General features: G+C 39.0%; 1 protein-coding gene across 1 annotated transcript in view; it reads left to right on the top strand.

Moving 5' to 3' along the window:
* LOC128870989 (diacylglycerol kinase eta-like) overlaps positions 1-15,350 on the top strand; it is a 34,548-nt gene extending 19,198 nt beyond the window's left edge. Inside the window, exon 2 of the mRNA XM_054113295.1 lies at positions 15,035-15,350. Within this exon, the coding sequence (XP_053969270.1) occupies positions 15,035-15,268 (234 nt within the window). The 3' untranslated portion in view covers positions 15,269-15,350. The remainder of the gene's footprint in view (positions 1-15,034) is intronic.
* The last annotated feature ends 1,813 nt before the right edge of the window (positions 15,351-17,163 follow it).

Genomic DNA, 17,163 nt, shown 5'->3' with positions numbered 1-17,163 from the left:
AGTAATCAAAATCTTTAGAAAAATTCTTGGTAAATGATCTCGGTGTTCATTAAATTTTGTTACAAGTTTAAAGTGGCTAAATAAATCAATCCAGCAGCCATTATATGTAAGAAAATACACAACACCGTGAATAAAAAATAAAATATCAAAACTCAACATAAACTCCGGCCCAGAAATAAGTAAAAACGGAAAAATGTACGGAAACTTGGTTGGTTGATTGATTGAAGTAGTGATTTACCAAGACTCCAATTAGTGCTTTTCCACTATTTTATTGCCACATTGTCGCTACTAAGAAGTAATACGATTATTTTTTTTCGACTATATACAGTCTGAAACCTTATAAGGCTGCTTAGATCTTCAGCTCTTCAAGGTTTTCAAAAACCGGTTTTGCCAAGAGTTAACATTCTCGCTTTGCATAGGACGGGACATTCACAAAGGAAGTGGAAGATAGTTTCCTTTTTCTCCAGTTGATCATACCTATGACAATACCATATGTGTTGTGTAGGGATACCCATTTGGCTGCTTGCTCTCCCAGAAGCCAGTTATCACTGCCGTGAGTAGGCAGGCATCCCTTCGCTCCGGTTTTTTCTCTGTTGACGTTTGTTTGTGATTGTAGGTTTACTTGACTTTACAGGTTGTCCGATATCCCCATTTACAATCCGCGATTCGTAGAAATTTTCAGGAGATTGTATTCTCGATTGCACCTAGTGGTATTAATACTGATTCTGCAAGGACGTTATTCTTGGCAGATCCCCCTCTTGCCAGTTCGTCCCCTTTTTCATTTCTTTCAACGTTCCGATATCCCGGGACCCTTATTAAGTAGACCCGGTGGTCTATCAGTATCAATTGTAGTTTCGGACTGTGAAAATTTGTGGTGGTGAGCCTTGCCATTGGTTGAGTCATCCTTTTTAATAGGCAGTCCAGTTGCAAATTTCATACCGCGGGTACTGCGAAAAGAGTGAAACCTCCCCATTGTGAGGAGTCGGTGAGAATTTACTTATAAGATCCATAGGAGTTTAGTAAAAGTGAAAACCAGATATGAGCTAGTTTTACTATCTATTGATCATTTTCAGCCACCGACAGCCGTATCTTAACATCCTGACCTAAAAAAGTTATGATGAGGTGATAGCAAAAATATTACACACGGCAGCAATGTGACTGTTGATCTTCTTGTTCCAAACATACTGCAGAAGGATAAGCCACTGAATATACATTTTTTTTTTTATTCGTGGTTGTTTGCACATGTTTTTGGTTCCTCATTGCGAACGCTAACACAACAGCGCATAAACCGAGTCCTGAATAATAGAAATCCATTCAAATATACACACAATAATAGCCACGTGCAACAATAATTGCTACAATAACCATTCCATATGTCTAACCCATCCGCTTGTCCACAGAAACTAGAAGAGACTGGCACAAAGAACCCCGATAGGTAAATTCCATTTACACCACACAATACCGGCATAAACAGGCTGTATATTTTAGTTTGTATTAATGTGTCAATCAGCTTCGCTGTTCGTTGCTCACAGCTTGTCATGCTATATTTCCGTGCCCATGTCAATTCTGACCTAGTTTGCATATTAAATGAAATGGTCATTGCTCACTGAAAATACCAGAAAATGACATAAACAATCAATTGATCAAATGGGCGAATGACCCGTTCCGACAACAGAAATGAATGTTTTCATTATCAACAGAAAATGTGTTCTTTGTGCTCTACGAACATATATACATACATACATGTGTATAAGTATGTGTTTGTATAGTCAATATTCTTGCCCTATAGCGAAAACTTGAACTAGTGAAACGAAACCAATTCGTTAAGGATATCGCAACTATCCGCCGAGAATTTGACATAGAGCCGCCACTCACGCACATTATAGTCAGTTCTAGCGGGGTTGAACCAGAAGGGAAAATTCAGGATGTACATGTCGTTTTTTGAATTGAGTAACCATAGGTTTTTGCATGACATTTTTATTGTAAAGAATGGCAGTAAAGTCAGCAGCAAAGTCAACAAGTTCGAGTGATAAGATGTGATCTCTTACTTTAAATTGGGTGGCATTTAATTTGTTTGACAGGCGTATCGCTTTGTTGTTTGACAGCTGTCATGTGTGAATATAGAGATTCACTTATGCAAAGAGGTGTAAAAATCATATTATTGAGAATTTTGCGAAGATGCTAAGACGACCCGGCAAAGTTTCTTTCTTTAGCATTTTTTTGAAATAAAATTTGCAAATCGGTTCACGAAAAACTATTCCTGAACTAAATGACAACAATAAAGCAGAGAAGCTTTAAGAATTGTTGATACTCCTAAATGCCAAATTATTAGAAATGAAGATAATATTACCGTAAATGAAGAGAAAATTGGCTGTAAATGAGAGTTTTGTCGGATACCCGGAAGAATCTGTTCAGCGCAGATCTCAACCACTTGGGCTATCTTATGGCGATTTTACGTAAAGATCTTGGGTTGAAAGCATATAAAACATAGCTATTCCAAGATTTGAAGCCGTCCAATCTTCCAAAGCGTCATATTTCAGTCGTTGTACTCAGTCGTCACGTACTCTTCGTAAGATCCATCTAAATGCACTGTCATTGAAATTCTTGTTACGTGCAGTTTTCGTATTTTGCAGTGTCAGAATTTAATTTAACCATTTCATCGATTTCTAGTTGGCTCTAACATCTCAATAGTGATTCAATAGTATTTTAATTTATTTTTTAGTGTTAAATTTGATTGTGGTGGACTTAAAATTTAACACCACACTTTCGCAATTGACAGTAAATGCGCGTGCACCACGATACCTCACTCCCGATACCCCAATCGTTGACAACGGAACTGCCGTTCCCCTACCCAATCATGAGGAGTGCGAAAAGCGATAACGCAGCTAAAGAACAATACGGCGAGGAGCTGGTAAGGTGTATGCATCAGCTTCTATGGAATTTAAGTGCGCTCTGTCCAATCCACTGGAAGGGTTATACTGCACTCTGAGCCAATTATCGCGGGCTTAGTCTTCTAAATATCGCATATAAGATTCTAGCGAGCGTATTGTGTGAAAGGCAAAAGAAGCCCACCATCAACCAACTGATTGGACCTTATCAGTGTAGCTTTAGACCTAGAAATTCCACCATCGACCAAATATTCACAATACGCCAAGTCTTGGAAAAGACGCATGAAAGGAGAATCGACACACACCATCTTTTCGTCGACTTCAAAGCTGCATTCGACAGTACGGAAAGGAGTTACCTGTATGCCGCGATGTCTGAATTTGGTATCTCCGCAAAACTAATATGACTATGCAAGATGACGTTGCTCAACACCAGCAGCGCAGTCAGAATTGGGAAGGACCTCTCCGAGCCGTTTGATACCAAACGAGGTTTCAGACAGGGTGACTCGCTGTCGTGTGACTTCTTTAACCTGATGTTGGAGAGCATCGTACGAGCCGCTGAACTTAATCACTCAGGCACAATTTTTTATAAGAGCGTACAATTGTTGGCGTATGCCGATGATATCGACATCATCGGCCTTAACAACCGCGCTGTTAGTTCTGCCTTCTCCAAACTGGATAAAGAGGCAAAGCGAATGGGTCTGGTGGTGAACGAGGACAAAACGAAGTATCTCCTGTCTTCAAACAAACAGTCGGCGCATTCGCGTATCGGCATCCACGTCACTGTTGACAGTTATGATTTCGAGGTTGTAAAAGACTTTGTTTATTTAGGAACCAGCATTAACACCTATGACGATGTTAGCCTAGAAATCCAAAGTAGAATCTCTCTTGCCAACAAGTGCTACTTTGGACTAAGTAGGCAACTGAGTAGTAAAGTCCTCTCTCGACGAACAAAACTAACACTCTACAAGACTCTCATCATGCCCGTCCTAACGTATGGCGCAGAAGCTTGGACGATGACAACATCCGATGAAGCGACGCTTGGAGTGTTCGAGAGAAAGATTCTGCGTAAGATTTTTGGACCTTTGCACGTTGGCAATGGCGAATATCGTAGACGATGGAACGATGAGCTGTATGAGCTTTACGACGACATAGACATAGCGCAACGAATAAAGACACAGGGGCTACGTTGGTTGGGTCATGTCGTTCGGATACAAACGCTCCAGCTCTGAAAGTATTCGATGCGGTACCAGCTGGTGGTAGCAGAGGAAGAGGAGGGACTCCTCTGCTTGGAAAGATCAGGTGGAGAAGGACTTGGCCGCGGGAAAGAAACAACTGGCCGGAAAGAAACGACTGGTCGCGCTTTTTAAACTCGGCCAAAATCGGGTAAGTGATTATCGCGCCAACTAAGCGGAAGATGAAGCATGCGCATCATCTTGTCAGTGACTATTCGAGGTATATATAGCGTTTTTCAATAGGTGCGCTTCAACTTTTTTCCAATAGGGAGGGCGAACGACGCAATATTTTTTATTTTTCGCTTGTCATTTGTAAACTTCATTAGTATACATTTCATCATGGAACGCTACACACTTGAGCAACGATTGCAAATCGTGCACATTTTTTATGAAAATTTATAAATTTTCCAAAAAATCATCTTCAGTGATGAAGCTCACTTTTGGCTCAATGGCTTGTCAACAAGCAAAATATGCGTTACTGGGTAGAAAGCAATCCACACGTGATTCATGAGGCACCGTTGCATCCCGAAAAAATCACTGTTTGGTGCGGTTTACATGCCGGCGGCGTAATTGGCCCATATTTTTTCGTTGACGAGAACGATCGCCACGTTACTGTGAATGGAAATCGATACCGCGACATGATAAACAATCGTTTTTTGGCCGCAATTGAATGGTATGGACTTAGACGACATGTGGTTTCAACAAGACGGGGCCACAAGCCACACAGCACACGCTACAATTGATTTGTTGAAGAGTAAGTTCGATAAGCGCATTATTTCCAGAAATGGACCGGTCGAATGGCCGCCGCGCTCGTGTGATTTGACGCCTCTAGACTATTTTCTTTGGGGTTCTGTGAAGTCATTGGTCCACAGTAACAAGCCGACGACGATTTGTGAGCTCAGAGCCAATATTGAACGCGAAATTGCTGGAATTTCGGCCGATTTATGCAAAAGAATGGTCGAAAATTGGGTTCAACGATTGGACTTCGTAAAACGTGCACGCGGTGGTCATGCAAAAGAAATCGAATTTCATACTTAAATGTATTTGTTCAAACTCGATAATAAAAAAAAATTTGTTAAAAAAGTCAAACCGTTTGTGTTTTATTCCAAAAAAAAGTTGAAGCGCTCTTACTGAAAAACGCTTTACAAGGTAGCGCAAAATTATTCATAGTTTTTTTAAATATTGTAACTTTTTTACTAAATAAAGAAAAATGATTTTGCGTGATATACATCTTTATTTCGAGCTTTGCACGCTTCATTGCTTGTCTTTTTGTGTATTCCAGCTGTCTAGTTGACTAGTGCCAAGTATGATTGACCAGAATATTTTTTTTCGCACCAAAATACGTAAATATACGAAATTAAATAATAATTGCAAATATTAAAGAGAGAAATGACTGCTGCATTATTTTCGCTGTGAGCCACTGCAGGTACTTTAAAATAAAATTATATTTCAACTGAAGCCCTTAAAACAACAAACTCTATTATTGCGGATACAATTTTACGTTTTCATGATGATGGGTTTCTATTTGGTTTCGAAATATCAACAAATAAATAAAATAAAATTAGAAATTGTTTGCCTTTGCGTTTCAAAATTTTTCATTGCCAAATGTTTTATTAAATGCATTTCATTTTATATCGAAGCAAAGCCGCGGGCACCAGCTACGTAGTGCTATATAAATTTCATCAACAATTTTCTATTCGATTCGGTTTTATATTTCATTGTTTGACCCTTGCATGCTGCTGCTACGTAAATATTATATGCGTACCATTTAATTGCCATTAAAATACTTGTTTACTTACCTACACACATGTGAGTATGTGTGTATGATTGTGTATCATTGGCGTATACACCTCTTGTTAGGTGTTTGTCCGAAATTGTGGTATGCGTTTTAATGTTGTCCCACAAATGAAGATACTACAGTTTTATGTCACACACAAATCCACTCGCCAATGGCGGTCGCAATATTTACTTTTCTAGTGCTTTCCTCAACCATTTATTTCTAGATAAAATCTTTATTGTTTTCATTGCATTGTGCCCATATGTACACACATCCAAGCGCTCATTTATCGCTAGGCTATAAACAAACATGCGGCCGAGTTATCGATATTTGTCCTATTCAATAATGCAATTTAATCAATGGTGTCGCCGCGCTATTCACACAGAGCGATGAGTTGAGCGTGCTTGTGTTTACTCAAATGACCAAAGCGAGCGGCATAGTTTTCCTGTTCAGCACATGGACTGTTGCAAAGGTAAGCTATGGCAATGTTATTGCACAGTTAATTGATACCCAAAGGGAAAGTTTGAACTTTAGCTATTTAGAGGAAGGTACAAAATAAATCAAATTTATATTGTTTTATACAGTGGCTCAGACACTTAATCAAACATGCACACTTTTCAACTTTAAAGCAGAATTTCGGAACTGTAAATTATTATTTTCGAAAAAGCATACACCTAATTTGTTTTTACACGGTTTTAAAACTAATACATTTTTTTAAAGGCATATTTTGTTCTTGAGCGAATCTCAAAAAAAAAGATATTTCTAAACAAACCATAATTCCTAAAAGTATGTTTTATTGGGTAACATTTTTTTGTGCATTAAAATTTCAGCGTAATTTTTGAGTCGAATTTTTTAACTGGATAATAAGTTTTGTGAAAGATGGCACTAAATTAATCATTCAATTTTGTTTTTGTGTAATTTTTTTAATAAATAAAAAAACAAAAAATTCGAGTGACGGAAATCTTTATTTGACCTTTGCATGCTCCATTGCTTGTCTGTTTGTATACTGAAGATGTCTAGGTCACAAGTGTCAATAAAATCCGAGATAGATCCAGCGCTCGAAATGTAACCAACTAAAAAGGCCATAAATTTAGTTTGGAAAACTACTTTTATTCAATTTAAAATAAAAAATATGTGAAAATAATACAAATAAAGAAGGAATTTACCTTTGCTCGATACGACCACCTTTTGCCTTGACTATGTCCTTAAGATGGTCCAGAAATGAATCGCAAGCTGCCCGAATGTGACTTACAGGTATTTCGGCCCACACGCGGAGAATGGCTTTTTTCAGCGCCTCGAGACTGGTGAGTCTTTTAGTTCGGACCTTGCTCTCCCAAATGGCCCAAAGTGAATAATCCATCGGATTCGCGCCTGGTTAATTTGACAGCCATTGTGGGGACGTTAAGAAGTTCGGAACGTTGTTTTTTAGCCATTTTTGGTTCACTCGAGCTTTGTGAGACGGTGCCGAGTTCTGTTGAAACGTCCATGGTCTGCCAACGAAATGTTTGTCTGCCCACGGCTTCAAAGCAACCTCCCGATAATATTATATTACCGCCAGGCTCGATGAAAACGACTGGAGAGCGCCCATCTGCGATTACAGTGGCCCAAACAATTACCTGTGACGGGTGCTGTAGCTTGGCTTTCCTGGTGGCCAATCGATGACTCAAATTGTCGTATGAACGGTCGATCAAATAAACCCTGCCGTTTTGCGAATTGCTCAATTTGAAAAATTTTCTGGTCAGAAAATACAATGTCCAGAAATTGACCGCTTTTGGCCTAGCGAAGTAACTTCTTAGCTCTCTTAAGTCTGAGTTGTCGCTGCTTTGGTGTGAAATCATGCGCCTTTTGGATCTTGTAAGGCTTGACTTTGAGATCATTTTTGAGTATGCAGTGGTTGCTACGGTCAGATATTTTCAGTTATTTCGTCATTTGATTGACACTTCATCGGGGATTTTGCTCATGTTGCTTCTGCACTTTTTGAACTATTTCACGTGACGTTGCAGTCTTTTGATGACCACCTCCATAAGGTTTCGCGATGCTGCCAGTATCATTGTAACGACCGATTGATGGTGTGATAAGCAAAAACTTTATTTACTTGGAGGGGTTCGAACTTACGAACAATCGCAGGTTATGACTTTCCAACCAAATGTAATGAAGTCACACTATTACGTTTGAAATCCATTACTGATTTTCTTTTTTCGCGTTTACTCTCGGCAAAATGCTTCCGTGCGCTTGTAAACGATACTCTGGACTGTTATTTAGCCAACTAACAGACAGCTGCGCGAATGGTCTGAAGTTAGTTGCACTTCGAGAGCCGGACCCTGTACTGATGATATCATTTTTAATCCAGTCCGTAATAAAGGTGCACGCTTGTTATAAAGTACCGATGAGTTGGGTTGCAAACTTTGTTTCCTAATTTCAAGTTAAATAGGTACGTGTCTTGTACTTTTGGATTGAATTTTCAGTGTACACTAATTTAAATTTGTTTCTGGGAAAATATTGAGAGCTTTTTTATCTTACACAATTTTTTAAAGTTGTGGAACCTATCTCCAAAATATTGAGATCTGGCGATTGGGCAGGAGTTTGCAGTACTCTTGGCAACCATGGAGGAAGGCTTCGAGTTGTTCTTTTTCTTTATTTGCAATATTTTAACTCGGAATGTAAGCGATAATAGCAATAAATTCATTTCACTTCATCATTTATTTTAAGATGACAAAAGATTTATTTTATTTTTTTTTTAATTTTAACAAAACTATAAAATATTTAGTATTAAATTATGATTATCTCCTCCGTGCTGCTCCTACCAACTGCCGAGCAGTCCTTACTTGTGTCTCATCTCTGATGTTACGTAGCCAATACATCTGCTTTCTTTTAAGTCCTCGTTCGCTTTTGATTTTGTCTTGCACAATAAATTGCAATAACTCATATAATATTACCGTAATTTTGCAATTTTGTGGCGCTTTGTCGTTAGTAACAGATTTTTATCCTTTCGAAGTTTGGTTAAAACTTCTTTTATCATTCGCCGATAGCACCACATCTCAAACACCTCTAATTTGTTCATACTCAACACCTTTACTGCCCATGCCTCTACATCGTACAACAAAACAGACCAAACATAACATTTAAACAACCGCTATTTTATATTCAAGTCTCTAGTGTAAAGAACTTTTCTGTAATTGAAAAAGGCTTCGCTCGCTGCTTGGATACTAACACAACAAATTAATTTGTCATTTATGCAAGTATCGCTAAGCCAACATTCAGGCTACCTAAAACGCGATACTCTGTCAGTTGGACCTATAAACATAAATGTTTGTGTTTGTGATTTGTTGAGTAGTTTTCGAGAAGTTTTTCCAAATTAGCCAAATTTCATGTGGGCGCCCTGATTCTCCAGACTAATTAAAGGCTTGTTTCGCAATCCGCTCATGGAATTTACGTTTTTTCTGCTTCATCACAAACCACTTCAATAACATTTCCCCTAAAGAGTTTATTAAGCCTTACACCTGGTATGCTGGTAACTTTTTTTAAATCATTCCTTTTTCGCGATCAATACATTTTTCATTTGGCTTTAGCGGTTTTTATTTGCAATCGAAAAATTACTTTTGTTTCTTCCAATTATCTATTGAACTGTAGGATGCGTGAAATTGAAATTTGAAAAGGTCGAGCCAAGGAGCACCAGGAGATTTGGGGGCTCCTAAAACACTCAGGCAAAAAGCCCATTGTATTTAAAGCTCTGGAAAGGATGTTGATAGTCAAGGAGGGAAGGAGAAAAGTATCAGAGAAAGAGATAGGAAAGAATAGATCCAGATATAGAGATAGTTAGTCATGTGAGAATTTTCCAGATTCTTTGGCAAATCTGTAAATGTCCTCCAGTTTTAGAGAACGAATATTACTCATTCTCATGACATCGGAACCCAATACCCGTAGCCTTGCTCTAGCAAAGGCAGGACACTCACAGAGGAAGTGCTCAGTGCTATCCGCCGCCGCCAAGCATGACAGGCGGTCCTCAATGATTCCAATGGTGGTCATATGCTGACCCCATGGGTTGTGTCCTGTAATAATATCGACCATCAACCGAACGTCTTTCTTTCTAAGTTTTAGTAGAAAGTTTGACAGCTTTCTGTTCGGACTTATCACAAAACACTTTGTAGCTCTGCAGCGTTCTAGACCGGACCATCGCTCTTTATGTAGATTGCCTAAATAATCGCTGATCCAATTCATGATTTCTGCGGAACTGATTCCGATTATTGGCTCTGGTCCCTGTGGGGGCACCGCTGATCCACGGTTGGCCAATTCATCGGCAATTTCGTTTCTTTGAACACCGGAGTGTTCTGGAACCCATATAAGTACAAGCCTGTTTTGTCTTGCGACAGAATTGAGCTTCTTCTTACATTCTTAAACAATCTTTGAGGTTTGCTTCGCGTTCTTCAGGGCCTTCAGTGCAGCCTGACTGTCACTCCAAAAGCCTGACTGTCCAACTCCAATCTGTTTCCCGCTCCATCTCCTCGAGTTTGCAAAAACTTCTGTTTGGAAAACAGTTGCCATTTCCCCCATAGCATAGTGATACTTATTACTATCGTTTATGTACCATCCGGCTCCAGACCCTATTTCTTTGTTGAACCCATCGGTAAAGAAAATATCCGTCAAACTTCCCTTCATGCATTCTGGATTGCTCCATTTCTCACGCAATTGAAATCTGACATCAAATTTCCTTCCAAATGAAACTGTGGGTATCAAGTCGTCTTTAGGTGCCAAAAACAGTGGAGACTGTTCAGGTAGCAACTTAAAGATTTCTTTGTGCCCCGAAGTTCCGCCTTCGTGCCAGAAACCATATTTATGGAGTCTACACATTGCTTTTTTTGCTTCCTGTTGTATCTTAAGATCCAGGGGGAGCAAATCAAGCATAGCATTTAGGGCATCACCAGAGGTTGTACTCACTTCTTTGCAGCCTGTATAGTTCCCGGATTATGGACTTAGCCATGCTCCGTCGCCACCAGACCACGGAGGCGTAAGTGATAATTGGTCTGATAAGTGGTGTGTATATCCATAGGACCACAGCAGGTTTCAGACCCCAGGTTTTACCAAAGCTCTGCGGCATTGCTGAAAAATCCTCAATTCGCGATTCACCTTCAGTGACACGTGTGTCTCCCAAGTCAGCTTCTTATCCAAGATCACTCCCAGATATTTAACTTCATCGGAAAGACCTAGTGTTACACCTTTCAGTGTTGGAAGACTGCGTTCATCCAATTTCCGTTTTCTCGTAAACAAGACTATGGATGTTTTGTTCGGATTAACAGTAAGATCTTGTCTCATGCACCAGTTATCGATTTTGTCAAGAATCCTCTACACTTTCGTGCAAAGCCTCCTTAGGGATTTATCCGATGTTAGCGCACAGACATCGTCCACATATGCTTGGACATGATAACCGAGTTCCTGCATCTCCGCTAGTAGAGAGTCTACGACGAAGAACCACAGCAGCGGGGAAAGAATGAGGATGAGTACTGTACATTATTACTTGTTTATCTGAAAGTGTGCCACTTTCCAAGCAATTTAACAATCAACCTGTATTCTTTTTTAGTGGCCTGCTTCCTTGATGTCGGGAAAGTAAAAATACACGGCTGGTGACTTAAAAGAATTTTTGGTGCTTAACTTTGTTTCTGCTATTTTTGCCTAAAAAATTAGAGTAATCATTTTTAAAAAATGTGGTTGCAGACTTACAATTTTCCATCTTTCATGAATTTCGTACCAGCAAAATCCTTCACCTTTTTAGGCGATCCTTGAATCGATGATATGTCTCGTCTGCTTCATAAGTGTGGGATTACTATTAATAGAGGGATGGATCAATGTCTAGAGGGTACACCTGATGAGGTGCAAACGCCCATTTCAGTGCTTCCAAGTATATTATGTTTTCAAACCTTTTGTGGCATGAGGCTGAGTGTTTTTATACCTTGACCGCTTTTTCTTCAGCACTGGTTTCAAATGCATTACTTGTATTTGATACAGATCACCACAGATAGTTTCACTGAGTTTTAAGTGTTCGTAATAGGTACAATTTATTACACCGAGTTGATCCCACCGGATACATACAGAACATGGATTTGACGCTGTAAACATTCGGTTTGGAAGCATGTCCGGGCTTTTCCCCATGACTTTCTGCGCCTCACGTTTTCATAGTGTTTCTAATTTTCATTTTTTGTTAAAATACGATTTAGAAAAAACCCTTTCGTTGTGTTTCTCTCAAATAATGTTTCACAAACAAATAAATGTCTTTCACCACATCTCGGTCTCAACTCGTAACCATTGTGATTGTTTGCGAATCATTTCCGTGGCTTTGAGATGTTTTGAAATGGATTGTTGGTTCACTCCCGATGATTCTGTTAATTCCTTTTGAATCTGTCCCGGGCCTTCATTACGTGCTTCCAAATCTAATTCTCCAAAAATATTTTGTATCCACTGGCTATGCGCATCTTCGACATTAAAATCATTCACGACACGTCTTTCCCTAATTACCTAATACTTTGACGAAATTTTCTTCCAACAGCAGCTGCAAATGAAAATCTTCCGCAAATGGTGAGAATTCTTTAACTAAGAATTATTTTGTGGAGGAAAAATAAATTCACTAGTGCGGTATTGTGGTTAGGCTCGCTGATGTTCAACAAGAGCGATTTAATGTTAAGTGATCCAAGTATTTTTGACATTACCGTAAATTTTTGTGGAAATATGTTTATTTGTAGGTTTGTTTGTAATTGAAAGCTGAAGCTGAAAAAAAACTGTTAAATTTATCAATTTGGGATTTATTCAATGTTGAAAATTTATTGATGGAGTTTTTTAAGGTATAATAAATATTTTCGGTACTTTTAACATTTTTAAAAACTTTTTTTAAATTTTTTAATATAAAATATACTACTTGTTTTGTTGAAAAATGTTATTAAAAAATGACCTTAACATTTTTTTTTGGAAAATATGTTATTAAAAAAAATTGTTTTTTGAAAAAATGTGCTTATTTTTAAGTTTTGGCAAACAAAGTTTTTGCTCATTGTGAAAATCAAACGCTCAGATTTTTTCCTGCTTTTTCTATTGATAGCTAAAACTAATCCCTGAAAGTTCAATATTGGGATTCCGATAAATTTTCTACTTCTTCTTAATTGGCGCGATAGTCTTCTTAACTGGCGTTGATGTCGGGAAGCACAGTGCTCATAGGAACGTTCCAAGCGCTCATAGAAGGAATCTTTGGTCGTATCGTCCTTCTCTTCCGTCGGGGCGTGGGCGCAAATTAGCGATATGTTAAAAAATCGCGCTTTGATGCGGATTGTTGCAAGACGCTCGTCCACCGGAGTGAACGACAGTACTTGGCGACGAAGTCTCTCTCCCAAAACAAATCCAACACCGAATTTTTTGCGCTCCTTTACATGGCAGCTGTAGTAGACGTCGCAAGGTCCTATTTATTGCCGCGTTTCCATCGCATCTCTTGGATGGCAGTGATGTCAGCCTTTACTCTCACGAGGACATCAACCAGCCGGGCAGAGGCACCTTCCCCATTAAGGGACCGGACATTCCAGGTGCATGTCCTGAAATCGTATTCCTTATTTCGTTTGCAGGGGTCGTCAGCAGTGTTGGAAGTTCTCATCCGAGGCTTTGTTGCTGTTTTCATTGGGGGGGCTTTTTAAGTGGCGGCTCCCAAACCCAGCGCACAACCAGCTATCCTGGAATGCTTCGCCTTCTCACGTTAGCTCACTCCCGAACGGGTGTTCGGAGGCTACCCAGAGGATACGTGGCCTGTTCCCGGACGTTGTGAGCTGCTTGAACCATATGCAGAAGAATCGTCCTGACCTCTTCCAAGTGAATGGCGATCAGTAACTTTCCCCACTTGCGTGGACTTCTACCCATGGAACCATCCTCCCTCCCATGGAATCATCCTCCCTCCGATAATTTTTGGACTTTAGTATATTCAAATAAGATATTCCGTGTATCTGTTTACTAATCTGCCTAGCGATGCCTCGATGGATTTGCAAAGAGATGTACGAGTATGTATACTAGCGCTTCGCTCGAGCGATATTTTGACCTGAAGGGGAAAAATTAGAAAAAAATCTGGCGTTTTTGAACATTTTTTTCCAAATTATTTTCTATAACATTTCTTTTTTCTAATGAAAAAGTTTTGAAAATATATTTTATCTTAAAAAATTAAAAAAAAAATAATGTAAAAAGAAAAAAACTGTGTACCAAAAAATTATTAGTTTTATTACCATTTTTTTTCAGTTTACTTTTTATTATACTCCAGCCTACATATAAACCAATTTCCAGAAAAATTTACGGCAACGTCCAATTTACTTGGATCACTTGACATGCAATCCCTCACAACTTACTGCAAATACTTTGTATCTGCCTATTTCGACTTGGGGCTCAATGCGACGTTCTATCGGAAGCAAAGTTATACCCCTATTTTGGGTTTTAAGCTTAGGAAGTAAATAGCTTTTCTTTACTTAAAAATGTGCCACGTTTTCGCAATGATTTCCCGCTTAGCTCTAACCGCAGCGCACAAGATTTCAATGTTTGTTGTGTGCAAAGTAAAAAATTAATTGTATTTATTACTTCCACGAGTAGTGATATGCTGCCTGAGTGTGTGTGTGTGTGTGTGGATACCTTTACTGCTTGCGCCACATTCCTCTATTTTGTTTTCCATTTCCCCGTTTGCTTTCCTCCATCATTTGTTTACTAGCTTATTGGTTTATTGACTTTTCTTTCCACACAGCTGATGCCCTTTTATTTGATTTCTCTTTCCACAAGCCTGGGCAGCTAACTGACTTTCCTACAACCAGTTATCAAGCATATGCCCCTACTGCTAAATGGCCGCTTTTATTTACCTTCGAGTTTTGTGCTTTTCACAACAACTTTTGCCTCCCTGCCCTCTTTGTAAATAACTTAATTGAACTGAACACAATAGGAAGTTGTTGACATTGGAAATATTAAATATTGCATTGCATTACTTTCGCTCGCAATTAAAAAGTTTATAATTTTCTGGAGCAATTAAAATTTCTGACGTCTTTGACTTTATGTTTGCGCTTGTGTGCATGGGTGTAAATTTAAATTAACACATTCTCAATAACTGTAATTTTGCTGCTTGTTTGTTCGCTTTCTTTTAGGCCACCATTAAAGAAGGTTTTCTAATGAAGCAGACGTGGTCATTCCAGCGTTGGCGTCGCCGCTATTTCCGTCTGAAACAAAATAAATTATACTATGCCAAGGATCTTAAGGTAAGTAAAGTATTTTACGCTAAATGTGCCATATTTTTAGTATTTTATTTGAATATTTTCTGTAGAGATAAGAGAGATGCGAGTGGAAGGGGCTTTTTGGCAATTATATTAAAGAGGAATTGAGAATGAGTGGTCCGTTAATTTAATTGTTTCCATAACTTTTGCATTCAAGAGTGAAATAATTAAATGAAGATATTTCAAATGAAAAGTGATGTATAAACTTTGAGTAAAAGAGAATTTGATTTATATAACGTGTTTTTTTTTTAATTTGTTCTTTAAAAGTTTTGTTAAAGAAAAATATGACATTCGTCAAGTGGCTACTGCCAGTATTGATCTGCATTTTCCATAGCTTTACGCAAGATATGCCATGATAACTGTTCGCATTTCTGTCCTGTGTTCCATTCTCATTAACAGCTACGATTGCCTGATGCTTATTGACATAAGGCCGCGACTTCTGGTTGCCCCAAGGAAAGAAATCTCAAATGGTTAAATCAAGCGATCCTGCTGGCCATGCCAAATTACCAAAAGAGGGGAGTACGCGATCAGAACTAGATTACTTCTCCTCCACAATATCCATTGTGGCTCGTGTTGTTTGTGCGGTTGCACCGGTTTGTTGAAAGCACATGTTACCAAGCCCCGCACGTTAAATTCTAGCAGTTAGAAATCATTCACCACGACTCTGTAGCATTCGACAGTGACCCAATTGCCGACGAAATCCTCAAAAAAGACGGACCAGTTGCTCCTCCCGCGTGAATGCTGCACCACACACTGGCTTTGAGTGGTTGTAATAGCTACTCGTACATCACATGAGGATTTTCAGCGCCCCAAAGATGAAGATTTTGCTTATTAACTTAAGCGCTTAAGTGGAAATGCCCCTCGTCGGTCGTGATGATTTTCGACTCAAAATCATCTTCTTGGTTGCAGAGATTGAGAATGACTTGACAGTAATTCACAGCCAACTGACGATCAGCAGGCATTAACTGATTCACTGTTTGCACTTTGTATGGAAATATATTTATATAAGTCGTTTACTAAAATTCACTGTATGTTCCCTCTGGTGATGCCCAATTGCGTGGGTCGACGAATGGTTGATGTTTCTTCGTTCGTTTCAACCGCCCCCTGCAAGATCTCGAATGGTTCCATTCCGTTCGATTTGAGCAGATAAGCGCTGGAATATTTGCTCAGTTGGCACGAGACGACCTAGAAATCGGCGTCGATATTCACGCTGTACAAATATCATCGACTGTCCCACCCTTTCCAAAAATTATAATATCTTCCGCAAGGGTGATTGCTGTGCGCCACCCTGTACGTACACAATAATGAAACAAATAGCTTAAACACAATTTCCGTCAAACATTTAATAGAAACAGTTGACAAATCTCTCAAGCCCAACGAGAGTGTTATTTTCGGTCGTCGAGAGAGGAGTTTACTACTCAATTGCCTACTTAGTCCAAAGTAGCTCTTGTTGGAAAGAGAGATTCTACGTTGGATTTCAAGGCTGACATTGACTGACCGATAGGTGTTGATGCTGGTTCCTAAATATACGAAGTCTATTATTACTGGCATTTTTTAAGATCAATTTGAGAATGGATATCGGCTTAGTTTGGATTTTGGATTCTTCATATTGCTCATTGAAGTCAGTTATGAGGTTATCGTTCATGTTTTAATATTAATATTCTACCCTGTGGGTCTCGGGCTCACAATCGACAATTGCTTGGTGCTAGGTCTGTATCATATGGAAAAAGCGTTTGAATCTTTCATCCAAGCTCTCGAAACTTGATTTTGACTTCGCTAAATTTCAGCAAAGAACTGCAGGCGTTAATTCAGTCTTTTCTGAGATTAGCATGATGCACATATATTATAGATTGTTTTCTGGAAAATTTGTATTTTCTCGTCAATGAAATAAGTCTCCAAATGGCTTACTGATTAGACGCTTTTCATGCCAACTTTTCAACAATTAGCCTATCAGAACAGCCATATTGATATATTGAGGTTGTCGGTATCACTGCTTTGCCAAT

This window comes from Anastrepha ludens, chromosome 2 (assembly GCF_028408465.1).
Source record: "Anastrepha ludens isolate Willacy chromosome 2, idAnaLude1.1, whole genome shotgun sequence".
NCBI lineage: Eukaryota > Metazoa > Arthropoda > Insecta > Diptera > Tephritidae > Anastrepha > Anastrepha ludens.
Note: the sequence above shows the minus strand (reverse complement) of the source record. Positions and strands in the feature narration are given on the sequence as shown.